The sequence below is a fragment of the Bufo bufo genome, chromosome 7 (genome assembly GCF_905171765.1).
Source record: "Bufo bufo chromosome 7, aBufBuf1.1, whole genome shotgun sequence".
Classification (NCBI taxonomy): Eukaryota; Metazoa; Chordata; class Amphibia; order Anura; family Bufonidae; genus Bufo; species Bufo bufo.
In genome coordinates, this window is record NC_053395.1 from 214,653,480 (window position 1) to 214,680,040 (window position 26,561).

The 26,561-nt window shown below is 47.4% G+C and overlaps 1 protein-coding gene across 1 annotated transcript in view; it reads right to left on the bottom strand.

The window, feature by feature from the left end:
• The window catches only part of LOC121008826 (histamine N-methyltransferase-like), a 23,279-nt gene extending 6,220 nt beyond the window's left edge, over window positions 1–17,059 (bottom strand). The window contains exons 1-6 of the mRNA XM_040441524.1: window positions 16,923–17,059; window positions 7,772–7,824; window positions 6,978–7,085; window positions 6,023–6,153; window positions 4,179–4,293; window positions 2,563–2,872 (exon numbers count right to left, since the gene is read on the bottom strand). Of these exons, the coding sequence (XP_040297458.1) occupies window positions 2,563–2,872; window positions 4,179–4,293; window positions 6,023–6,153; window positions 6,978–7,085; window positions 7,772–7,824; window positions 16,923–17,059 (854 nt within the window). The remainder of the gene's footprint in view (window positions 1–2,562; window positions 2,873–4,178; window positions 4,294–6,022; window positions 6,154–6,977; window positions 7,086–7,771; window positions 7,825–16,922) is intronic.
• Between the last annotated feature and the right edge of the window lie 9,502 nt (window positions 17,060–26,561).

Sequence of the window (26,561 nt, forward strand, 5' to 3'; positions counted from 1 at the left end):
AGTACAGGATAAGTAATGTAATGTATGTAAATAGTGACTGCACCAGCAGAATAGTGAGTGCAGCTCTGGAGTATTATACAGGATGTAACTCAGGATCAGAACAGGATAAGTAATGTATGTACACAGTGACTCCACCAGCAGAATAGTGAGTGCAGCTCTTGAGTATAATACAGGATGTAACTCAGGATCAGTATAGGATAAGTAATGTATGTACACAGTGACTCCACCAGCAGAATAGTGAGTGCAGCTCAGGAGTATAATACAGGATGTAACTCAGGATCAGTACAGTATAAGTAATGTAATGTGTGTACACAATGACTGCACCAGCAGAATAGTGAGTGCAGCTCTGGAATATAATACAAGATGTGATTTTCCCGCAGGGCGGACTGGTAACTTAAAGTGGCCCCATGTTGGAGGTTGGTCCACATTGACAGAAGGTGGGACAACAGAAGTAGGCAGGGCTAGCAATACCATAGTGCTGAACAAAATACTGCCCCAGCAGTACCAGATACCACAGTGCAGCACAACATACTGCCGCCCATGCTACAGTATGAAATTGTATCATCGTCCTGAGAAAGGCAATACAGTTGAATACAGGAGGGCACCTGCGGTACATAAATGACTGATGCTCCTACATTAATCAATGCTGAGATCATCAGATCTTTATGTACCCAGCTGGCGGCCAAGAGGAGTGCTTGGGCGGGCCGCTGTATATCACCCACTGGGAAATTTCCCTGTAGGCTCTATGGTCAGTCCCATGTTCTACGACTAACGAAGGAGTAAAGCTTCTACAGTTTATAACGGAGCATTGCAAAAAGCATATTTTAGTGTGTCAATAGCAGTGTTCTGTATATTTTTCAAAATTACGCCTGTTTTTGCTCCAAAAACCTGTTGAAATTTTTCTACTGTTTATAATAAAAAAAAAATTGAGAAATCAGAGGAGACATCAGAGAGTTTTACTAAATTTTTCAGGCTGATTGAAGCACTGGCATGTCCATCTATTCAAGTTTCAACCAATGTCAAAAGCAGGATGACCAGCTGGAAGCCATCATATGCATAAAAAACGAAAATAAGAAACTGGCTCTTTAAAAAGTTCAAACTTTACAAAAAGTTTTCATAAGTTAAAAAAAAGTATAGAGCAAGGTTTATTGTTCTACATTGTCGCATTTATTAAACATTATACATTAATCAAAGCAGAATATACCTAAAATAAAAGCCCTTACAAGAAATAACAAGACAAGTGGCGAGGAGCGAGGCACCAGCCTTTGCAGGTGCACTTGACATGGCGGCGTGACCCAGAGTCTCTACTAAATATCACTGTTATTCCTTTTAGCTTGTTAGCACAACCGGCCCATTAACAAGATGGTGCAATATTTAAAAATCGGAACTATGGAAAACAGGAACAGCTTTACCAGAGCTCATATTATAAGCATTGAGATTCTTAAGGTCAGCAGCACCTGGGTCTCAGGTCTCAAGGGGCTGGTTGTATTGTCTTTGTCTTAGGTAAGGTTGGTTCCTTGACTTGTACAAGACATTCACCAGGAATGTTGTTTTTCTTAAAGGGGTTGTCCAGCAAAAAGATGTGGCATGGAAAGGCGCTGCTGCATGGCAGACGGGGCAGCTGCCGATCCGACATCGAGCATGTAGAGGCGCCGCTGAACAGCGCTCAGAACGGTTGCTGGGTAGAGATGAGCAAATTGATTCAACACTAATGAAATTCATTACGAATTTCCTTAAAAAAACTTTGGTTGCCAGAAAATCCCAAACTTTTGAGATTCAACCAACATGAACCGCTTAAAATGTTGCCTGCCATTTTACATATCAGAAGGCTCTTCAATTCCTGGTCCTGAATCGACTTATCCGATCACTTGTGGTGGACCACCTTAGCCCGTGATTGGCTTTTCCAAGTATTTCTGGTGCATTAAACTGGGACCAGGAATTGAAGAGCAGCAGGGACTGGAGCATGGTGAAATCAGTAGGGCGTTTATTTTTAAGCCACTGGGAGTCCTAAACAAAAAAGATTAATAAAACGGTACAATCCTTTAGTAGGACAGATGCAAAAAACTAGGTGTTGAACCCATCTTTGTGACTCTTACCTAAATAAAAGAGTCCTGTTGCCGCTTCTGTGTGTCTAGTGCCCCATATATTTAAACAGAGGGCTGGTTATGCTTGGATATGGCACTCTGCATTGGATGTGTATGAGACTTACGGAAGGGGCATTGAGCAAATTATGGAGGGAGAGATTGTAGGTTTTGCCCTTGACCCAAAAAAAACTAAATATGAGGAAAAAGCATAGACTATGGAGGTGTAGAGAACCCCCAAGCCTTCCCACCTTGTTCCACTACATTAACAGTCCCCATAATAGCAAAAAGGGTGACCCGCAATATTTTTAAACATCGCGTCTAAAAACAGTAAAAATTTGTCAAGATTTAGAGAATTTTTGCAATCCCTGAGACCAGTTGCATGGACGCGCCCATTGTTCCTCATATCTATCCACTCCCCACCACTATAGCGCTAAGACTATTATTTAAAATGATCTTTCCCTCTTTAACAGAGCTGTACTTTGGGCACTTGAGATCTTGAATTATTTCCTCTCTCAGCTCGGGAGAGGCATTTTTGTTAAAATCATAAGTCTCTGTGAGAAAATCCAACATCAAGTCCCCGTTCCTGTTCCCATCGATGAAGCATTCCGTGATGTTACTGTAAGATGGCAGCTCATAGCTCTGATACTTTGTGCCCTCTGATCTCAGCATGTCTGCAATGTCGTCCGCTGAGAGGCACTGGTTGTTTCGGGGCAAACGTGGTCCGTACTTCTTCCATATAATAGAAGATCCACTGTTTCCTGATGGGAAGAAAGAAAAGTTGGATGGAACTTGAGGAAGGGACATAACTTATATAAAATGATGTGATATAAATCCAGGCCCGATCAGTAGGATCTGCTTAAATAGAAGCTCCAAGTGGCCATCACTTGACAGACGCTCCTTCAGATCTTTAGGAATGAATCGGCTGTCACATGGCAGTCACTCCTTTCTGTACCGATATCTGTGGATCAACCTCCTGTTTTGATCTAGCTATCTCAAGTCTAGCTCTCCAGTAATGAAGCCTGGGAGTCTTGCCCAAATGATCCGTCTTCAATCTGGTCAGATCATATGGGACATTATACTGAGGCAAGACCTAGATAATCTGCCAATAGGCTCTTTACATCACATTTTGCTCTTTCGGCTGTTCCACAAATACAGATGCTTGGAGACGCCTCTGGATGATGGGGAGTAAAATGTTACGTTTTAAAGAGGACCTCTCCCCGCTCCTGACATGCCTGTTTTAGGCTACTTTCACACTCGCGTTTGGTGCGGATCCATCTTGTATCTGCACAGACGAATCCGCACTGATAATGCAAACGCTTGTATCCGTTCAAAACGGATCCGTTTGCATTATACATTCAAAAAAAAGTCTAAGTCAAAACGGATCCATCTTGACTTACATTGAAAGTCAGTGGGGGACGGATCCGTTTTCAATTGCACCATATTGTGTCAGTGAAAAACAGATCAGTCCCCATTGACTTACATTGTAAGTCAGGACTGATCCGTTTGGCTCTGCATCATCAGACGGTCACCAAAACGCTGCAAGCTGTGTTATAGTGACCGTCTAAAAAACACAGCGGAGACCAAACGTAGTCAAATTGATGCATTTTGAACTGATCTGTTTTGGGCCGCTTGTGAGATCCCTGAAACGGATCTCACAAGCAGACCCAGAAACGCCAGTGTGAAAGTAGCCTTAATAGCTTCATGCATTCCCCATATAATAACAATTGTGGAACATCTATTCTTATGGTTCTATGTTGTGCCATTTTTTTTATTATTTCTACCAGAAGTTATGAATGAATTGCTAGCAGTCTGCAGTAAGGGTACAGAGGGGAGGTAACCAGTTGGGGGTGTGTCCCTGCACAGACTGAAAATGGCAGCACTGATTGGATAGAGTGAGACTGTGCAGGTACACCCCCCCAACTGGTTACCACCCCTCTGTACCCTTACTGCAGACTGCTAGCAATTCATTCATAACTTCTAGCATGAATTATAAAGGAATGGCACAACATAGAGCCATAAGAATAGATGCTCCAGAACTGTTATTACACGGGGAATGCATGAAGCTATTAGAACAGACATGTCAGGGGAGGTGACAGGGCCTCTTAAATCTCTTACCGGATACAAGTATTATAAGAAGTTTTCCATTTGGTGCCAATAGGCTCCTGAAGAAGGTCAGTGTTGCTGGCACATCTTCTACGTAGTACAGCATCTAGAAGCATAAAGAACAATAGACGTCTATGCCGAGGACATATTTTCACTTGTGTACTCTTCATGTAGATGCCGTCAGTCTTCTTTTGTGTATTCTATTTTGCTACTGTTGTGTATGCATAGCCCTGTTGAAATAAATGCACCTCAAGTATATAGGTGCGCATGAGGTTTCAAAACTGAGCAATCACTTCTCCTGACATTTCTGTTTTTAGTTACTACTTGCATTTCCCATGCAATAACAATTCTGGAGCATCTATTCTTATGACTCTGTGGTGTGCCGTTCCTTTATTATTCCTGCTAGAAGTTATGAATTGCTAGCAGTTTGCAATGAAAGTCCTGCTGGGTGTTACCAGTTGGGGGGTGGGTGTCCCTGCACAGTCTGACACTGGCAGCACTAATTGGATAGTTTCAGACTGTACTGGGACACCCCCCCAACTGGTAACACCCATCTGGACCATCATTTAAAACTGATAGCAATTCAAAAATTCTAGCAGGAATAATAAAAGAATCGCACAACCTAGAGTCATAAGAATAGATGCTCCAGAATTGTTATTGCATGTGAGTAGTTACTAAAACGAACATGTCAGAAGAGAAAAAAAAAGAAAAAAACTTTCATGTGTAGTACCCCACATTGGACACTACCATTCCTACACCATGATACTGTCCCAAATGGCTAACCAATAATGTCATCTGTGTATTTATTCCCGGTTCTCCTATATTGTGCATTAATAATATTGCTATGTAACTTATGTATTGTTATTACATGTAATCATGTAATGTGCCTGGTTCACCAGCAGGTGGCAGTGTATCTGGCAAAGAGATCTTTAGATAGTCCTGCTAGTCCTGCTTCCTAGCAAGAGAGGGGTTGCAGGAAGCTACAGTTAGTTGAGTCAAGAGTTGGAACCAGACGAGTAAGTCATAGGGCAGTGAGGGGAAATGGCCCCCCCCCCCCCTTCTGCATAAGGAGTCTCCGAAGGGAAACACCTCCATGACCCCTTACAGATACAGAGCATTACGAGGGGGTCAATAGCCAAAGGTACCCCCCTCAAAAGGTATAAGAACTGTCAGAGTCCAGCTACCAGAACGAAGCCAGTCTAGCACAGCAGAGAAAGAGAAAGTAAGGTATCTAAGCTTGCCTGCCAGTTTACCCCAAAACCTGCTGGAGCCAAGAGAAAGACCAAATATTGTCTGGATGCAAGTTTATTCAAGTAAAGCTGTTGAACTTTTACCAAGTTTGGACTCTTACTCCACCAACTATTACTCTCCCCTTTATTGCTACGGAGCCTAACCATGGGGGGGGGGGGAACGGTATCCAGGTAGGAGCACCATGACAAAACAACTAATAAGGCCACATCGGCATTTCTAAAAACCTGGAACATGATCAGCCCGGGGGGGGGGGGGGGGGGGGGGCGGCACGTCGCACATGCCTAAAGTTCATTATTGCTCAGAAAAGGCATGACGAGGAAACCTAGAGCACTAAGGCATTGGCTGGTCAGGTGCAATTACCATGTACTGGTTCCTTAAAATGGAGGGATTTGGCACATGTGCACAAGTCATGTCCAGGGATATAAGAGCTGATGTGGTGATCGCCCACTGTGTACAGCGCTGCAGAATATGTAGGCGCTGTATAAACCATGGGAAACAAGTGAGTGTAATCATACAAATCATCCCGGCTTTTGTCTCATTGGCTCTCATCAGTGCAGAATACATGATCTCTACGGTTCACTTACCTGTATCATATGGATGAAATCATACTTTCTTTCTGACGTCTCTTCCTTCACTTGAAGCTCAAACTCAAAAGCTGTTTTGTTGATCCAGTTAAAATGAACATTTTCAAGTCCCGGGGTCTTGGCCACGCGCTCTGCAACACATGGAGCAGAATCAGATTACTGCCATAAAACAGCCAGAGAAGGTTTTGCTTTGTCCAATGTCCACACAAAAGTGATTCAGCGACCCCCGGAAGAGTTGGTGCAAAGAATGGGAGTGGTAGTAGCCCTAATGATGTGTCACAGTGTACTCCCTCAAGCTATTGCTTCCTTGGGATTGGTTTAGTGGAATTGTAATTGTGAAGAATGAGGAGAGAATTAAATGTATAAAGGTCTCTTAATAACTGCAATGTAGAACTTCAAATACATTCAATAACACCTGATTTTAAGTGCAATCTTCTCTCTTGCACCAGTAAGGATGATGGAGGCAGATTGATTGGCTAAAGTTTAACACTATATATTACTGGCCTAGTAGTATTCTAGACAATGGGTGTCTTAGCTGTAGTCCCTCACCTAACCTTTGTCTTTAATGCTGGTTGTAACTGTTCAGTCTGTTGTCTGTCTTCTCAATGATATACTTCAGGCTGTGTTTAGCGGTTATTCGGTTTGGAGAATCCTTCTTAGGAGCAGGAGCTCAGCAGTGTGCTTCCTCTCCACTCTCAGATTCCTCTGGAACTTTACCCTGGCAGGAAGCAGGACCAGCCCACTCCAACCAAGAGGAGAACAGGGTGGTTAGCCGTGGTCCTGTCAACCTTTGCCAACCATATCCTTACTGGTAATAACTGACATAACATACAAAACACATAAGAATATATACATAACTATATACAATTGTAGTACCCACTTGTTTGGGGTACTACAGTGACTCCTTGACAGGCACCAAACGAGGGCAAAGTACAGAGAATAAGGACACACTTACCCTTATAGCTGAGGATCTGCAATGGGCTTGGCTCAACAATATCAGTATGGATGGAGACTCCAGGATATCGAGCTTGTATTTTGGACAAGATTTTTAGGTCTATTTCACCTAAATATGGAATTTACAAGAAAGTGTTTCTAAGAAACCAGTAAAGTCTATCGTGTAATATCTTCTTACAAAAAAGCGCCTCTGCAGGCAAATTAAAGTATTGCAATCACTGAATGTCTACTCCAGCTGCAAACATCGCTTATATTGACAAAACCGTATCAGTTGGTGGTCAGACTAACCTGTATGTGATGTCTGCTCCTGCCCCTCCTTGCACCTGATGTAATTGGTGGCAAGCTCGGGGCCAAAAATTAAACCGGGCTGGGACAAGACACCTGATGAAGAGAGATGCACCTTCAAAATGTGTAGGAGAATTGTTTGCCCCTCTGGACTATCCTTAGTGGTGGTGACATCACCCTGCCGATCAGTCGGATTCACTTCTGATGGGTACAGGCTGACCAATTACCGATATAGTTTTGTCAATATAGATGCTGTTTACGGCTTGGTCCAGGCACAGAGTGTATCCTCTGGGTTTTTTGAGGTTTAGGAAGTGCAAGTTATGTTCCGATTTTCTTGTAAAAGGTTTTTAGCGCTTAGGCGGGCCAACATTTTCACTTGCAGCAGTTTCTGGTAACCCATGTAACTGCATTTGTCCATTGACCATTATATTCACTACTACATGTTGTCTTCCGATTTCTGCCCCGTACACAGACTTTACAATGACTCTATGACACTAACATTGCTCTTACCTGATCCACTTCCTACTCCAAGGACATTGATGTTCGTCTTTCCATCCCCTATACTGGAAAACAGATACTGGTTGATATACACAATCCAGGAATACCTAGAGGCATAACTTGTGTTATTCTGGACTAGAAAAACTAAAGACCTAGTGTTAGGATAGGCCATCCATTTAAAATCAGTGGGATAAAAGTCTGAGGAAGTTGATTCAGCAAGCACTACGTCTCCTTCGTATTGTACCAGACACAGCGCCATACTTTTAGTAGTGGCTGTGTCTGGTATTGCATCTCAGTCCCATTCACTATGGTCTAAGCTGTTTATACTTATTTTCTGTAAGTGTCAGCTATAAAGAAAAGGTTTATATTGGTTATTGGGGAATACATAATTTCTAACAGGTGTGTGCAGCCTGCCTCTCCTACCGAAAAGATCATCCTTACCTGCCCCACGCCACTCTGGTCCTCCGCACTTGCTCCTTCGCCTCCATCTTATGATGCCGGGCTTGTTTACTTCCTCCCTGGCATGGTCATGGTGACCTGATCCTCCTGTCACGACCCATGGTCATGGTCGTGACTCTTAGAGTCCGCTTGCAGTTGTCAGCGGTTGTTTGGTTGTTCACCGCAGCTGTGAGTGTTTTGCCTCACGTGCGGTTGCCGCTGGCAACATGGTGTTCTTGGCAGTGTAGCAGCCTGAGCTTGTTGCTGGGCTGCTCACTGTCCATGCATGCGGTTGCCTATGGCAATTTGTGTTTATATGTTGCCTCACGTGTGGTTGCCGCTGGCAACATGATTGGTACTTGGCAGTATAGCAGTCTGAGCTGTTGCTAGGCAGCTTGCTGTCAAGTGCATGCGGTTACACCTGGTTGGGTGTGTGTGTACGTTTGCACTTTGTATGTCTGTTTGTTGTGCACGAGGTTATGTTTGTATGCACTGTGACACCTCCCTTCACTTGTGGTTGTCCACGGCAACGTCTGGTGTTGTGTGCATGTGGTGGCAGTGTCTCGGCCTGCTGGCTGTTCCTCTGGACATGGTTGCCACGCATGCCGTTGCCGGCGGTAACAGGTGAGTGTGTTTGTGTGCGTTTCCCTTTAAGTGGCTGTCTTCCCTTCCCTGGTGTGAGAAGGGTTAACTCCCTTCTTTGTGTACACTGGGTGTGTCTGTGTGGGTGTGGCTACTTGGGCTATAAAGCCTCAGTTGAGACCTGAAGTCTGGGGGGTACTCCAGCCTTGTTTGTAAGCTGGAGGCACCCTCCTGGTCCCTTATACCATCTGCCAGTGAGGGCCACCCTTGTGGTCATAAATAGGGATGAGCGAACCCGAACTGTATAGTTCGGGTTCGTACCGAATTTTGGGGTGTCCGTGACACGGACCCGAACATTTTCGTAAAAGTCCGGGTTCGGGTTCGGTGTTCGGCGCTTTCTTGGCGCTTTTTGAAAGGCTGCAAAGCAGCCAATCAACAAGCGTCATACTACTTGCCCCAAGAGGCCATCACAGCCTTCCCTTCTATTGGCATGGCTGTGATTGGCCAGTGCAGCATGTGACCCAGCCTCTATATAAGCTTGGGTCACGTAGCGCCGCACGTCACTCTGCTATGATCAGTATAGGGAGAGGTTGCAGCTGCGACGTTAGGGCGAGATTAGGCAGATTAACTCCTCCAAAAGACTTCATTCTGTGATCGATCTGCAGCTGTGGATCATTGAAGTGCTATTATTGACTTGCTCACTTTTTTGAGGCTGCCCAGAGCGTTTTTAGATCACTTTTTTTCTGGGGTGATCGGCGGCCATTTTGTGACTTGTGGTGCGCCAGCACAAGCTATCACCAAGTGTATTTAACCATCGATAGTGTGGTTATTTTGTGCTATATCCTACATCAGCTGCAGGCTGAGCCTGTGTCACCGAAGTGCATTTAACCATCGACAGTCTGATTATTTTTTGGCCATATACTACATCTGGTGCAGGCTGAGCCTGTGTCACCCAAGTGCATTTAACCATCAACAGTGTGGTTATTTTTTGGCCATATATTACATCAGGGGCAAGTTGAGCCTGTCACCCAGCGCCTAAAAAATAGACCTGACATTTCTATTCAACCAAATCTGTACTGTTTTAGCTGGTCAAGTTATTTGTAGTGACCGTAAAAGCACACTTTTTTTTCTGGGTTGAAAAACCATTCCCAAATTTGCCATTCTCAAAATAACTAGTTTCTGGTATTTGAGGCCTACTTGAAATCTATCCCAAAAAGAATATCTTACATTGAAGCTAGTGATAGTGTCATTCAGAAAAACCTAAGACACACGCTAGCGTGCAGATAGAAGTCTGAGTCTGTGATTAAACCTATACCTGTCACACAGCGCAAAAAAAAAACAGGCCTCACATCTCTATTTAACCAAATCTGTACTGTTTTAGCTGGTCAAGTTATTTGTAGTGACCGTAAAAGCACACTTTTTTTTCTGGGTTGAAAAACCATTCCCAAATTTGCCATTCTCAAAATTGTGGTGAACGGGAACAATGAGGAAAACATCTAGTAAGGGACGCGGACGTGGACATGGTCGTGGTGGTGTTAGTGGACCCTCTGGTGCTGGGAGAGGACGTGGCCGTTCTGCCACAGCCACATGTCCTAGTGAACCAACTACCTCAGGTCCCAGTAGCCAGCAGAATTTACAGCGATATTTGGTGGGGCCCAATGCCGTTCTAAGGATGGTAAGGCCTGAGCAGGTGCAGGCATTAGTCAATTGGGTGGCCGACAGTGGATCCAGCACGTTCACATTATCTCCCACCCAGTCTTCTGCAGAAAGCGCACAGATGGCGCATGAAAACCAAGCCCATCGGTCTGTCACATCACCCCCATGCATATCAGGGAAACTGTCTGAGCCTCAAGTTATGCAGCAGTCTCTTATGCTGTTTGAAGACTCTGCTGCCAGGGTTTCCCAAGGGCATCCACCTAGCCCTTCCCCAGGGTTGGAAGAGATAGAATGCACTAACGCACAACCACTTATTTTTCCTGCTGATGAGGACATGGGAATACCACCTCAGCACGTCTCTGATGATGACGAAACACAGGTGCCAACTGCTGCGTCTTTCTGCAGTGTGCAGACTGAACAGGAGGTCAGGGATCAAGACTGGGTGGAAGACGATGCAGGGGACGATGAGGTCCTAGACCCCACATGGAATGAAGGTCGTGCCACTGACTTTCACAGTTCGGAGGAAGAGGCAGTGGTGAGACCGAGCCAACAGCGTAGCAAAAGAGGGAGCAGTGGGCAAAATCAGAACACCCGCCGCCAAGAGACTCCGCCTGCTACTGCTACTGACCGCCGCCATCTGGGACCGAGCACCCCAAAGGCAGCTTCAAGGAGTTCCCTGGCATGGCACTTCTTCAAACAATGTGCTGACGACAAGACTCGAGTGGTTTGCACGCTGTGCCATCAGAGCCTGAAGCGAGGCATTAACGTTCTGAACCTTAGCACAACCTGCATGACCAGGCACCTGCATGCAAAGCATGAACTGCAGTGGAGTAAACACCTTAAAAACAAAGAAGTCACTCAGGCTCCCCCTGCTACCTCTTCTGCTGCTGCTGCCTCGGCCTCTTCTGCTGCTTCCGCCGCCTCGGCCTCTTCCTCCGCCTCTGGAGGAACGTTGGCACCTGCCGCCCAGCAAACATGGGATGTACCACCAACACCACCACCTGCGTCACCAAGCATCTCAACCATGTCACACGGCAGCGTTCAGCTCTCCATCTCACAAACATTTGAGGGAAAGCGTAAAATTCCCACCTGGCCCTGAATGCCAGCATTTCTAAACTACTGGCCTATGAAATGCTGTCATTTAGGCTGGTGGACACACACAGCTTCAAACAGCTCATGTCACTTGCTGTCCCACAGTATGTTGTTCCCAGCCGCCACTACTTCTCCAAGAGAGCCGTGCCTTCCCTGCACAAACAAGTGTCCGATAAAATAAAGTGTGCACTGCGCAACCCCATCTGTGGCAAGGTCCACCTAACCACAGATACGTGGACCAGTAAGCACGGCCAGGGACGCTATATCTCCCTAACTGCACACTGGGTAAATGTAGTGGCGGCTGGGCCCCAGGCGGAGAGCTGTTTGGCGCACGTCCTTCCGCCGCCAAGGATCGCAGGGCAACATTCTTTGCCTCCTGTCTCCTCCTCCTCCTCCTACTCAGCTTCCTCCTCCTCTTCTTCCACCTGCTCATCCAGTCAGCCACACACCTTCACCACCAACTTCAGCACAGCACGGGGTAAACGTCAGCAGGCCATTCTGAAACTCATATGTTTGGGAACAGGCCCCACACCGCACAGGAGATGTGGCGGGGTATAGAACAACAGACCGACGAGTGGTTGCTGCCGGTGAGCCTCAAGCCCGGCCTGGTGGTATGCGATAATGGGCGAAATCTCGTTGCAGCTCTGGGACTAGCCGGTTTGACGCACATCCCTTGCCTGGCGCATGTGCTGAATTTGGTGGTGCAGAAGTTCATTCGCAACTACCCCGACATGTCAGAGCTGCTGCATAAAGTGCGGGCCATCTGTTCGCGCTTCCGGCGTTCACACCCTGCCGCTGCTCGCCTGTCTGCGCTACAGCGTAACTTCGGCCTTCCCGCTCACCGCCTCATATGCGACGTACCCACCAGGTGGAACTCCACCTTGCATATGCTGGACAGACTGTGCGAGCAGCAGCAGGCCATAGTGGAGTTTCAGCTGCAGCATGCACGGGTCAGTCGCACTGCGGATCAGACACACTTCACCACCAATGACTGGGCCTCCATGCGAGACCTGTGTGCCCTGTTGCGCTGTTTCGAGTACTCCACCAACATGGCCAGTGGCGATGACGCCGTTATCAGCGTTACAATACCACTTCTATGTCTCCTTGAGAAAACACTTAGGGCGATGTTGGAAGAGGAGGTGGCCCAGGAGGAAGAGGAGGAAGAGGGGTCATTTTTAGCACTTTCTGGCCAGTCTCTTCAAAGTGACTCAGAGGGAGGTTTTTTGCAACACCAGAGGCCAGGTACAAATGTGGCCAGACAGGGCCCACTACTGGAGGACGAGGATGAGGAGGAGGTGGAGGAGGATGAGGATGAAGCATGTTCACAGCGGGGTGGCACCCAAAGCAGCTCGGGCCCATCACTGGTGCGTGGCTGGAGGGAAACACAGGACGATGACGATACGCCTCCCACAGAGGACAGCTTGTCCTTACCTCTGGGCAGCCTGGCACACATGAGCGACTACATGCTGCAGTGCCTGCGCAACGACAGCAGAGTTGCCCACATTTTAACGTGTGCGGAATACTGGGTTGCCACCCTGCTGGATCCCCGGTACAAAGACAATGTGCCCACCTTACTTCCTACACTGGAGCGTGATAGGAAGATGCGCGAGTACAAGCGCACGTTGGTAGACGCACTACTGAGAGCATTCCCAAATGTCAGGGGAACCAGTGGAAGCCCAAGGCGAAGGCAGAGGAGGAGCAAGAGGTCGCCAACGCAGCTGTGTCACGGCCAGCTCCTCTGAGGGCAGGGTTAGCATGGCAGAGATGTGGAAAAGTTTTGTCACCACGCCACAGCTAACTGCACCACCACCTGATACGGAACGTGTTAGCAGGAGGCAACATTTCACTAACATGGTGGAACAGTACCTGTGCACACCCCTCCACGTACTGACTGATGGTTCGGCCCCATTCAACTTCTGGGTCTCCAAATTGTCCACGTGGCCAGAGCTAGCCTTTTATGCCTTGGAGGTGCTGGCCTGCCCGGCGGCCAGCGTTTTGTCTGAACGTGTATTCAGCACGGCAGGGGGCGTCATTACAGACAAACGCAGCCGCCTGTCTACAGCCAATGTGGACAAGCTGACGTTCATAAAAATGAACCAGGCATGGATCCCACAGGACCTGTCCATCCCTTGTGCAGATTAGATATTAACTACCTCCCCTTAACAATATATTATTCTACTCCAGGGCACTTCCTCATTCAATACTATTTTTAATTTCATTTTACCATTATATTGCGGGGCAACCCAAAGTTGAATGAACCTCTCCTCTGTCTGGGTGTCGGGGCCTAAATGTGTAACAGTGGCCTGTTCCAGTGGTGGGTGACGTGAAGCCTGATTCTCTGCTATGACATGAAGACAGATTCTGTGCTGACATCAGGCCAGATTCTCTGTTACGGGACCTCTCTCCTCTGCCTGGGTGCCGGGGCCTAAATGTGTGACAGTCGCCTGTTCCAGTGGTGGGTGATGTGAAGCCTGATTCTCTGCTATGACATGAAGACTGATTCTGCGCTGACATGAAGCCAGATTCTCTGCTATGGCATGAAGAGACTGATTCTCTGCTGACATGAAGCCAGATTCTTTGCTATGGCATGAAGAGACTGATTCTCTGCTGACGTGAAGCCAGATTCTCTGCTATGGGACCTCTGTCCAATTGATATTGGTTCATTTTTATTTTTTTTATTTTTATTTTAATTCATTTCCCTATCCACATTTGTTTGCAGGGGATTTACCTACATGTTGCTGCCTTTTGCAGCCCTCTAGCTCTTTCCTGGGCTGTTTTACAGCCTTTTTAGTGCCCACAAGTTCGGGTCCCCATTGACTTCAATGGGGTTCGGGTTCGGGACGAAGTTCGGGTCGGGTTCGGATCCCGAACCCGAACATTTCCGGGAAGTTCGGCCGAACTTCTCGAAGCCGAACATCCAGGTGTTCGCTCAACTCTAGTCATAAACTCTTGTTTGATGTTATGAAGATGTGTCTGTGGTATGCTTATTTATTGCAGCGTATTGTTTCCTGGGTTCCTGTGTGGTGAGTGCTCTGTCTCTTGTGTTGTTGTGGACAGCAGCACTTATACTTGGGTTCCAGGCTCGGTGTCTGTGGCAGGTAGGTGTGGTACTAGTTGCACTTACCTGCCATTGCCATATGTCTGTTTCTGTTCCCCTTTCGCTATAGCTTGGCCAGTGAGACTCCGGTTCCTCCGTATCCAGGAGGAACAGGTCGTCTTACCCTGCTCCTAGTCCAGGGCCACCCTGAGGGCTAGTAGGAATTACAGGTTCCAGTGTATGAGCCCTCCCACCATCAGGGTCGGCTCATACGGCTAGGAGACAGGGTCAGAAGTAGGGATGAGATTAGGAGGTGACCTGCTACCTAATTCTGTCGTCCTGGTCAAGCAGCAACCACCATCTTCCGTCATCGCACGGCTGAGGGTTTTCCCCATCCTCAGCCGTGACACCTCCTCAGCCAACCCCTGTCCACGAAAGACACATAGTAGTTGAAGTCAGCGGTTGGCTGAAGAGGATCGGGTGATGATGCCCGTAACAGGAAGGAAGTAAACAAGCCCTGGACTGAACAATGGAGATGTGGAACTGACACGCTACAGTGGAGCATCTCACCACCAAAATGAATAGGGGCCACCAGACGTGTGTCTAACACAACAGTTCAGTGAACCCTACTGGGTATGGGGATCCAGAGCAGACGGACGGTCACTGCACCTCTGATAACGAAGCTGCATCAACAGAAAAGGCTTCCTTTTTCATGGTAATATCAGAATTGGACCTCCACTGATTGGTAAAGGGTTGTCTTTTCCGATGAGTCACATTTTCTGCTTCATGGAACGGATGGACGTTGGAGTATCAGGAGAGAAATATTAGAGAACAAATACCCTGCACCCATTACTGGAAGAGCACAAGCTGGTGGGGGCAGCTTCATGGTTTGGGGATGGGAAGATTTTCATGGCATTCTCTGGGCCAGTTATCCATGTGGAAGGCACTCTCAACTGATTTGGGTAAGAATCCCTCCTTGCAGATCACGTATACCCATACATGCTCATTGTTGTCCCTGGGGTGGATAGGATCTTCCAGCAAGACAAGGCGACATGGCGACATGTCTCACGGCTAGAAATGTCCGATATTGGTTGGAAGAACATGACCAAGACTTCCAGGTACTTCCCTAGCCCCCTTTCCAGACTTTAACCCAATTGAGCATCTGTCGGGCCACCTGGATGGTCATATTCTCTCTATCGATCCCCCACGTCCCCTCCAGCAGCTGTGGGATGCTCTGCAGTCAGCTTGGCTCCAGATACTTGTGACAACCTACCAGAACCTTATGGAGTCACCCCCACCCCGTCTAGCTGCTGTCCATGCTGCATATAGTGGTTACTCTAGATATTATCTGGTGGTCAGAATGCAGTGTCCTGAAACTGTGTCCTTGTAAATGTGTTCTCATAAAGTTGCATAGGGAGGGGTAGGTTCTAACAAGCCTCCCAGGGTTAACTCCACCCTACACTCAGTGCACAGTGCAGGAAGAAGAAGGTTATTGTGTGATGTCTGAGGACAAGCTGAACCTCAGCTGCCATTTTGCAGAGTTATAAAAACTCCATACTTAGTTTCATTTACCAGCCCATAGAAGGGAATATCTCCAGTATCTCCAGGCAACTCAGAGAGGGCATGAGAATATCGAAAAATGAAGGTAGCTGTTTATCAGACTCCAGACTCCTTTGCATCAGGTGGAGAGATTATCAGCTACCAGCTACCCACCATAGTTAAAGACAAAAAGGCCATTTGTCTGAATATAGTATTCCTAGAAAAGGATACTGAAGTATAGGATTATACAGTACAGTAAAAACAGAATTACCCTCCAACCTGGAGAAATAAGAGAGAGAGAGAGAGAGAGAGAGAGAGAGAGAGAAAGAGAGAGAAAGAGAAAGACTGATTGTCATAGAGGACAATTCCTTATGCAACTTCTGGGAACTAATGTGAAACACTGTAAAAGCTGAATTGATGTAATTGACTTTTGCATACATTGAAAAGTAAAGTACTAGGAGTTTGTTAAAAGCTCTAGTCTCCTTTTCTATATTATCATTACTACTACCACAAATTTTTGCACCTATCAGTGCTGGTGTCACAAACCAGGGGCCCAGCCACCAAAAGCACCCTAAACACCACCACCATCAAGGCCACCTCAACTTCCATCTGACTGGCGTTCCCTGCAACCGAGTGTGCCCCAGAAGATTTCATGCTGTCTTCCCATCCACTGCACGCCGGCCCCAAGGGACAACTTAACTGTGAGTACTACTATCTTTGGCACCTTATCACTAGTACGCTCAGGCACATCACCCCTAGGGTGTCCGGTCGCCGCAAGAATAATGGAACTTGCCTGTCTATAAAGTGAGAGTGACTTACCTGGAGACGATGCCCGGCAGCCTGGTCTCTATAAACTGCTGCATGCACTGGTGATCGGTGGAGTTCTTAAGGAAGAGGCGGAAGGACTCGACGTATCTGCTGTTATCTGACAGAAGGCTCCTCATTGCAGTCTCCATCTTTCTTCCTGAGCAGCGAGAAGGAGAGCAGTGAATGAGCTGTTCTTGAGTTTCTTCTCCTCAGTACAAGTATCTGTCTGATCTCTCCTCCAGGGGATGGGCAGCTCTGTGATGAGATGTCACTTGTAAACAGGCAACATTCCATTAAATCAAGCATTTCATGGGTATAGATATAGGGAGACCTTTATCAAATCAAATGCCATTTTTGTGGCGCAAAAGTTGCAAGTCATGGCAACCCTCACAATTGGTCAATTTTGCGACATTTCGTGTTCCTCGCCACTTTTAAAAGTGGTCTATGTTTGAGAGCTAAAAGTAAGATTAGACCTGGATTATGGCTCATTTACTATGTGCGACTTTTGCAAAAGTGACAACCTACACCAGGCATCCCCCGGTCTACACTCAAACCATATATATTATTGCTGTGTGTCATTTCAGAAATTTGGTGCAACCACACAATGCAAAACCAGACTTAAAAGTGCATTGAAAATGATCTGAAATGATAAATGACCCTCATAGAGTCTGTGTCAAAAAAGGCCCAGAGGTCTAACTAATAGCTCCCAGGCGCCAATACAAAATCTATAAGAAGATCCTCCACCGAACATGTACCATTTATAAAACTGGTGTCTTCCTGAGCCTTTGGGTTTATTAAAGGTGCTGTGCAGAGGGTACATATTGAGGACTAATTCTGAGGATAGGTCATCAACATTAGATTGGTAGAGGTCTGACTCCTAGGACTTCCCGCCGATCAGCTGTTGGAAGAGGAGGCGGTGTTCGTGCGAGCGCTGCTTCCCCCTCAAAATTAACTGCTGGGGGGGAGGGTGTTGGTGGGTGTTGGACCCCCGCCAATCTGATATTATTGATGTATCCTGAGGTTAGGTCTTCAACACAAACCTAACTGAACAACCCCTTTAAGATTGGACTGCTACTACTTCTACACCCTGTATCTAGGCAAAGGTCATAATCCAGGTCATCTGCCACATTTACAGGGGCTGGTGCACACTGTTACAGTACATGGCTTAATTTTAATAATACGACTGTAAGGGCTCTGTGCTCGTGCTGTGGACTGCTAATAGCGGTCCGCAATGTATGTGCGCTGGCCATGTGAATCCTGTATAAGACATGTCCTATCTTTGGCAGCACTCGTGTACGTGGGCACTGCAAAGTTTGTCATATTCATGTTATTTGCATATTTCTGTGATTTAGCAGTAAAATCTCTGTTAACAGGCTGTCAGGTGCACTACACTTATTCCACCACTAGATGGGGATAGCACCATAGTCTATATATACCCCATTTCATGCCTAGTTAGTGGGTGGTTAGTTGGTTGGAGTAGCTGGAGTGAGGAGCAGGGGGAAGGAGAGAACCCCCCTCCTCTCAGCTCTCTCTAGGGCTCCACGGGCCAGAGAAGCCAATTCGTTGTCTCAGTTGTCAAGCTAAGAAACAGGCAGAGGTAGGACCTTCTTCTACCGTCTACTGTCCTGGAGTGCCAGGTGACTTCATCATTTCTATGTAAAAGACAAAGGAAGGATTGTCCTGGAGTGCCAGGTGACTTCATCATTTCTATGTAAAAGACAAAGGAAGGACAATAGCCATTAGACTAGGCTTTAGGCGCCTTTGTACCAAGGTGAAGGTTTATTAGCTTCCGGCAGCCTCACCGTTACTTCAAAGACAGACAGGCGTGTAGAAGATAAGGACCTAAACCACCTTTACTGAGATTAGAACAAGGCAAAGAGCTAAGTACCAGTGAGAAGATACCTTTCATACTGTAGCAAGACTTGAGCCTGATACAGGACCACACATAAAGCCTGTTAAAAGGGATTTACAGTATTCAAGCTCCATATACATGAGAGACTGTTTATATCTTGATGTAAATTGCTGTCAAGACCCTGCTTACAGTAAAGTTCTCCTGTGGCCGGTGTGTTACAAAAATCGGCGAAAACAGAATAAAACTGTGCGCCATAGTGGACTGCCTTATGTGAATCAGACCCATTTGTTTGACCGTTTTATTGGGCTAAAGAGCTTTTTAAACTACTTAAAAAGTGCATGGATGTGCACCGTTGAAATTGCACCGTTAAAACTGATGAAATTGCAGACTTTTGTGTCACTAGCCCTGCTTGCTGTGACTGAATAGATTTTTCCCTTGAACTCAAAATGGCCGGCAGAGGCCTTCTTGTATAATCTACTGCGCCATCTTTGTGCAAAACGCCCTGCTTGGCGGGAAAATCAGGTGCCACCCCTTTTTAAAAAGTGCGGGAAAAGTATTCTTGCTGCGTCACCGTTTGTTTAACATGAATTGCCATATGGGCGCCGCCTCCCCTATGCTTCAGAACCTAGGGGGCATGCCAGAGGAAAGGTGGAGCCTGCGTGATCAATGGATCAGTCTGCTAGAGGAGTTGCTGTTTTCAGACATGAAGAGAGACGATGTGCCAGCAGATATGTCAACACAGCCTGGGCCAGCGTGCGAGATGGGTGCACTGCCTGCATACACACCAGGTTAAGGACTGCTGCCCTACCCTTGCCCATGGCTGCGTGAAGGACCCTGGAACTATCACCAAGGCATCTATGAGCCTATTGTAGGAGAACCGCCGTCACCACGACCGCGAGGAGGGTTTGCCCCACCTAACCCTTTATGGCCTGCTCTTATGGCTGAAATTCGCGAAGCTGCGATAAAGAAAACAAATCACACCAAGATGTACTTTGAGGGGCTCACAAAAAGGTTAATTGAGCACCCAGAGGACAGCCTGCCCCGACTAGAATGGAGAACAGGGACGGTACTGTCCTTCGATAAGGAAAAGGGCTATGGCTTTATAAAGGATCATGAAACTGGCAGAGACTTTTATGTAAATCGCCAGTCCGTGAAACAGAGTTACCTGCCAGGCCGCCTGCATAATCTGGCAAAAGGAGAAAGGGTGGAATTCACTCCTGCCGAGGGCCTGCGAGGTCCGTATGCGACTGCAGTCTCCAGACCGTGACCCGAACCAGAGGACTGGGAGTGGGCGCATGATGCCGCAAAAGCGAAAAGCGCGTCTGAATCCCTGTCAGGGCCTGCCCGGTCTACCTACCAACAGGAATCTTCCGTCATAGGCCCCAACATCTTCTGGCAGCCGACTGTGTTGGAAAGAGATGCCAATCCCTATCCCTCCTTTGATCTACACTGACGGGCGAAAGACATAGCCGAGATGGAGGTGCAAGCAAGGTTTCAGGCCTACCTGGAGGGCCAACGCCAGATCACTGCACACCAGCGGATGAATGCCCTTCGTGAGTGTTAAAACCCAGAGTTTGCCTCTGCTGCCCATGAGCCGGCGCCTGAAACACAAGGTGGTGCAGCGGAGTCAGCCTACACCGTGCCTGCACATGTTCCAGAGAGACTGTTACACCCGATCAAGGATCTATGCACAGGAGGAAATCCTGGCTGAGGCGATCGAGCCTACACCTTGGGGAGTCCCAGTGCAAATCCTGTCCCCTGACGGTCGAGTTCTATGGCCTGGACCCATTGAGGATCAGGAGGAAGAGGACACCTACCTGTGAGTAGGCATGTAGGCCATCCCCTACTGACTGTGTCACAAAGGAGTCCAGTATGGACTGATGCCAGTTCCCCAAAGCAAGTGGTAGTTACAAGGCCACTCCAAAACCTACTGGCCCCTTTAAAAAAAATTCAGGACTCCCTGCCGGACAATTATTGCTTATCCCAGTTGCGCCTGTTTTTGCGCCAAATTTTACCCCCTTCTCAGGTTGACTGGGAACTTCAACTCAGGACATTGGGTTATATAACATTTTAAGCTGTGTACCCAGAAGAATGTTTTCTGTGTCTGTTTTTAAGTAATACCCATGTTTACATCAACAGACTTTTACACTTGAATTACTATGTTGCATGTCACGGAGCTCTGTGACTTTAAGACTTTGTTGGTTGCCCTTTGCCCCCCCCCCCCCATTGACTTGCCCTGTGTGCTCCCTTGTGTCCCCCTGTCCCAGGACCATGTTACTTGTCCACCTAAAGGGAAATGTGTTGTATTTCTGTGTATTCCCCACGCCCCAGCGGCCTCACATATCTGAGAGATCGGGAAGCTTCAGATTTCTGACTTCCTTATCCTTCAGACTCAGAGGCACCTGGGAGTGGCTACAATGTTCTATCTGTTTGTGTCCAGGGGTATATAAGATGTGTGGTTTTTAATAAAAGGAGAGCATTCTGTCTGATTCAACGAACAAAGGAAGTCGTGTGCACTTATTTGAATCATTACAGCAGGGATCCAGACTGGCTCATCCTAAGAGAGCTAACCAAGGAAGAAGAAATACAGAGAGCCATCCAGGTTGGAGGAGAATTTTTAAAGGCACAGTGCAAGCACTGTACCCAGACAAGTGAAACCGTTACATTGCACTATAAAGGTTTTATACAGGGAGTGCAGAATTATTAGGCAAGTTGTATTTTTGAGGATTAATTTTATTATTGAACAACAACCATGTTCTCAATGAACCCAAAAAACTCATTAATATCAAAGCTGAATATTTTTGGAAGTAGTTTTTAGTTTGTTTTTAGTTTTAGCTATTTTAGGGGGATATCTGTGTGTGCAGGTGACTATTACTGTGCATACTTATTAGGCAACTTAACAAAAAACAAATATATACCCATTTAAATTATTTATTTTTACCAGTGAAACCAATATAACATCTCAACATTCACAAATATACATTTCTGACATTCAAAAACAAAACAAAAACAAATCAGTGACCAATATAGCCACCTTTCTTTGCAAGGACACTCAAAAGCCTGCCATCCATGGATTCTGTCAGTGTTTTGATCTGTTCACCATCAACATTGCGTGCAGCAGCAACCACAGCCTCCCAGACACTGTTCAGAGAGGTGTACTGTTTTCCCTCCTTGTAAATCTCACATTTGATGATGGATCACAGGTTCTCAATGGGGTTCAGATCAGGTGAACAAGGAGGCCATGTCATTAGATTTTCTTCTTTTATACCCTTTCTTGCCAGCCACGCTGTGGAGTACTTGGACGCGTGTGATGGAGCATTGTCCTGCATGAAAATCATGTTTTTCTTGAAGGATGCAGACTTCTTCCTGTACCACTGCTTGAAGAAGGTGTTTTCCAGAAACTGGCAGTAGGATTGGGAGTTGAGCTTGACTCCATCCTCAACCCGAAAAGGCCCCACAAGCTCATCTTTGATGATACCAGCCCAAACCAGTACTCCACCTCCACCTTGCTGGCGTCTGAGTCGGACTGGAGCTCTCTGCCCTTTACCAATCCAGCCACGGGCCCATCCATCTGGCCCATCAAGACTCACTCTCATTTCATCAGTCCATAAAACCTTAGAAAAATCAGTCTTGAGATATTTCTTGGCCCAGTCTTGACGTTTCAGCTTGTGTGTCTTGTTCAGTGGTGGTCGTCTTTCAGCCTTTCTTACCTTGGCCATGTCTCTGAGTATTGCACACCTTGTGCTTTTGGGCACTCCAGTGATGTTGCAGCTCTGAAATATGGCCAAACTGGTGGCAAGTGGCATCTTGGCAGCTGCACGCTTGACTTTTCTCAGTTCATGGGCAGTTATTTTGCGCCTTGGTTTTTCCACACGCTTCTTGCGACCCTGTTGACTATTTTGAATGAAACGCTTGATTTTTCAATGATCACGCTTCAGAAGCTTTGCAATTTTAAGAGTGCTGCATCCCTCTGCAAGATATCTCACTATTTTTTACTTTTCTGAGCCTGTCAAGTCCTTCTTTTGACCCATTTTGCCAAAGGAAAGGAAGTTGCCTAATAATTATGCACACCTGATATAGGGTGTTGATGTTATTAGACCACACCCCTTCTCATTACAGAGATGCACATCACCTAATATGCTTAATTGGTAGTAGGCTTTCGAGCCTATACAGCTTGGAGTAAGACAACATGCATAAAGAGGATGATGTGGTCAAAATACTCATTTGCCTAATAATTCTGCACGCAGTGTACTCTAAAGATTTGGTTGGACTTTGCCATGGAGTTTGTACCCCATTTGTGAGATCAACGCCCATTTTTGTCACCAGCAAGTTTAGAAATTACGCCGAGCAGTGTCCCTTTTTGCGTCGTGATCCACATAATATATGTTTTAATAATGTGTATTTTCATACTGTTTTTTGTATTTATATTAATATACCTGCCTGCATGCTCTCCCCTTTATATTTTTCAGGAGATCTCGTTTTGTCCTGAATGTGTCGAGGCCGACACATATTAAACAAGGGGAGAGGCACCCCCTCCACTCACACCGGCTCATTAAAATTGCAGCATCTCTACATACTACGGTGCAAGTTTCGTGAGGGTCCCCCTGTCCCTACTGGCTCTACCTCATAGACCGGAATAGCGGGTTCTACCTTTCTCTTCACCGTGTATGGAACCGCCTCCCACTGTCCATCCAACTTCCCAGACCATAGTTTGGCTTTGACCATCACCCGGGGCATACCCATCTTTCTGCACTGGTCTTGGGTTAGGGTTTACCACCTGTCCCAGGCGCTCCCCCACAACCTTGTGGACCGCTCTCAGCCAGTGGCGGTGTTCCTGCACCCATGCGGTGGTACTTCTCGTTGGGGGATCCATCGGGTTGGGCATGTGGAGGTCTTCAATCTCCTGTCCGGCTCTTCCAAACATAAGCATATGTGGAAAGTATCCGGTGGTACTGTGTACCCTGTTTTAGGCCCACATCAATTCGGGTAGGTACGCGGGCCACTGGGCTTTTTGACTGTCTTCCAGAGTCTGCAGCATCTGAAGCAAGGTGCGAGTGAAGTGTTCGCATGCCCTGTTTCCTTGTAGGTGATACAGAGAGGTGCGGGAGCGTTCAATCACATACAGCTGGTACAGTTCCTTCATTAGAGTACCCTGAAAGCATGCGCTCTGGTCAGAATGTATCATCTGTGGACACCCGAACACCTGTATAAAGTGTTTACAGACAGCTTCAGCGGCCGACTCTGCGGTCTGGTCACTGGTGGGCACGGCCACCGCATACTTGGTGAAGTGATCTGTCATGACTAGACAGTATGAGTGTCCCGAGGTAGAGTATCCAATCTGTACATAATCAATTATCAGAAGTTTTAGGGGCACTGAGGTGCGGATGGTTTATACAGGAGCCCGCTGTTCAGTACTCTTACTCAGCCCGCAGGATTGACACTTAAGACATGCCGCGGCCACCATGTCGGCCATATCTGGACAGTATACCAGCCGTTGGAGCCACTTGAAAATTTGTAGCTACCGAAATGAGCTCCCTTTTCATGAGCTTCCCTGGCAGCCTCCAGTCCCAAAGACAATCTGTTGCCGGTACTGCAGCTCTGACTGTAAGTATATGGTCCGACACAGGAGGTCCTGGGTAATTGTCAGCTTGTCCCACTGCCTCAACAACTTCTGACCCTCTGGGGTCAGACGGGCTCGTTCTTCTGGCCGAGGCCAGATCTTGCTCCGAACCCATTCTTTCACTTTCCACAAATCCTGGCAGCCATTCTGGACTCTCTCCCAATCAGCCAACGTTTTCCCCAGCACCAGGGTCATTCCAGACGCTGCCCCACTTGAATGTGCCACTTTCGAGAATAGAGGTAAGCGACCAAGGTCAGGAGTTTCAGTGTCCTCTAACTCCTCATCGGCTCTCTGAGTCGACTGTCCTACTAGAACTCGAGAGAGCGCATTGGCGTTGCCGTTCTCCCTACTGGACCGGAACTTGATGCGGTATTGGTACTTAGAGAGGCGGGCCAACCATCTTTGCTCAAGTGCACCGAGCTTGGCATTCTCCAGGTGTGCCACTAGGTTGTTGTCCGTCATCATGGTCACTTGTGCACCAGTCAGATATTCCGCAAACCTTTCGGTCATGGCCCACACCAGTGCCAGTAGTTCCAGTTTAAAGGAGCTATAGTTATCAGGGTTGCGTTCTGACTCTCTTAGGGATGACTCTCTCCCGTCCATCCTGGACTTGGGATAGTGTTCGGCCCCAGACCATGTAGGCTTCCGTCAGTATACAGCAGAATGGGGTATCAAACCGTGCTTAAGCCAGGATCGGGGCACTGGTCAGCGCCTCTTTCACAGCTTCAAAGGCCCCTTTTTCGCCGGGGCCCCCAGTCAACGGGACGTTTCTTCGGGCCCCCAGCCGTGCCTCTTAGCAACTCATTTAACGGGCCCACCAGATGAGCGAATTTGGGTATAAACCTCCTGTAGTAGCCGGCCAGTCCCACGAACGCCGTTACTCTCGTAGTGTACTTGGCCGGAGCCACTTCTGAACGGACTCAACCTTGCTGGGGGCGATACCCCCTTCAGACACAAACTTTGGCCAGCAGGGTGTTTCTGGGGACGGTTAACTCACAGTCCTCAACATTACAGCAGCGTACAGGCACACATCCATCCTACACAATGGCGAGGGGGCCCAGGCTACCAGTGGGCGAGTCATCAATATTCGCTCTTGTCGAGGTGGGATCTTCAACTGAGTCCTCCATAGCACCCTCATGGCTCCAATGGCCCGTCCAGACAGGTTGCTCTTTTGCAGGCTACAGCTCCTCACCATCTGTTGTAAGACCTTCTGGGTAGGCCGGTGTGTGGTGGTCCGTTGCCAATACTTCGGCCCTTCCTTGGCATAGAGTTGATGGTCTAGGTCTCTCAGTACATTCATGCCCAGATTCATGTCTATTCCTTTCCGGGACGAATGGTCCACCAGCACGACCCCTTTCTTGCCGACGTCTTGCCCAAACAGTCAGACCCGCATCCAGACTATCCCTCGGACATCCATCTCTCTGTTATCGGCAGCCGTCAGCCTGATGACGCTCCCATCTTTGGGCTCCATCATATGCCGGAAGTGCCTTTCGAAGAACTCCAGGGGCATATGGGTGCACTCTGACCCTGTATCAACTAGGCAGCGTACCTTCTGGCCTTCCAACTCGGCTTCCATAACGGGGCTGCTGGCATACAGGTCATGTTCCTCACGCATAGGGCGTAGCTTCTGATGTACCGCTGCAGTACGCCCAGCTACTGCGGTGGTCGGAAGTTTTAACATCACTGGCCACCAATGAATTTAATACTGGGGAGGGAGGGGGGGCCACACTGGCCACCAATGAATTTAATACTGGGGAGGGAGGGGGGCCGCACTGGCCACCAATGAATTTAAAACTGGGGAGGGAGGGGGGTCTGGGCCCTGCTGCCTGGCAGCACTTGATCTCTTACAGGGGGCTATGATACACACAATTAACCCCTCAGGTGTGGCACCTGAGAGGTTAATTGTGCGGATCACAGCCCCCTGTAAGAGATCAGGTGCTGCTAGGCAGCAGGGGGCCGTTATGTACACAGTTCTTAGTATATTCTAACTTGAAGCGTCCCAATCACTCCGGATCGGAGTTTTCTCCAATCCGATGGTATATTTTAGCTTGAAGCATCCCCATCACCATGGGAACGCCTCTGTGTTAGAATATACTGTCGGATCTGAGTTTTCACTATCTAACTCAAATCCGATGGTATATTCTAACATAGAGGCGTTCCCATGGTGATGGGGATGCTT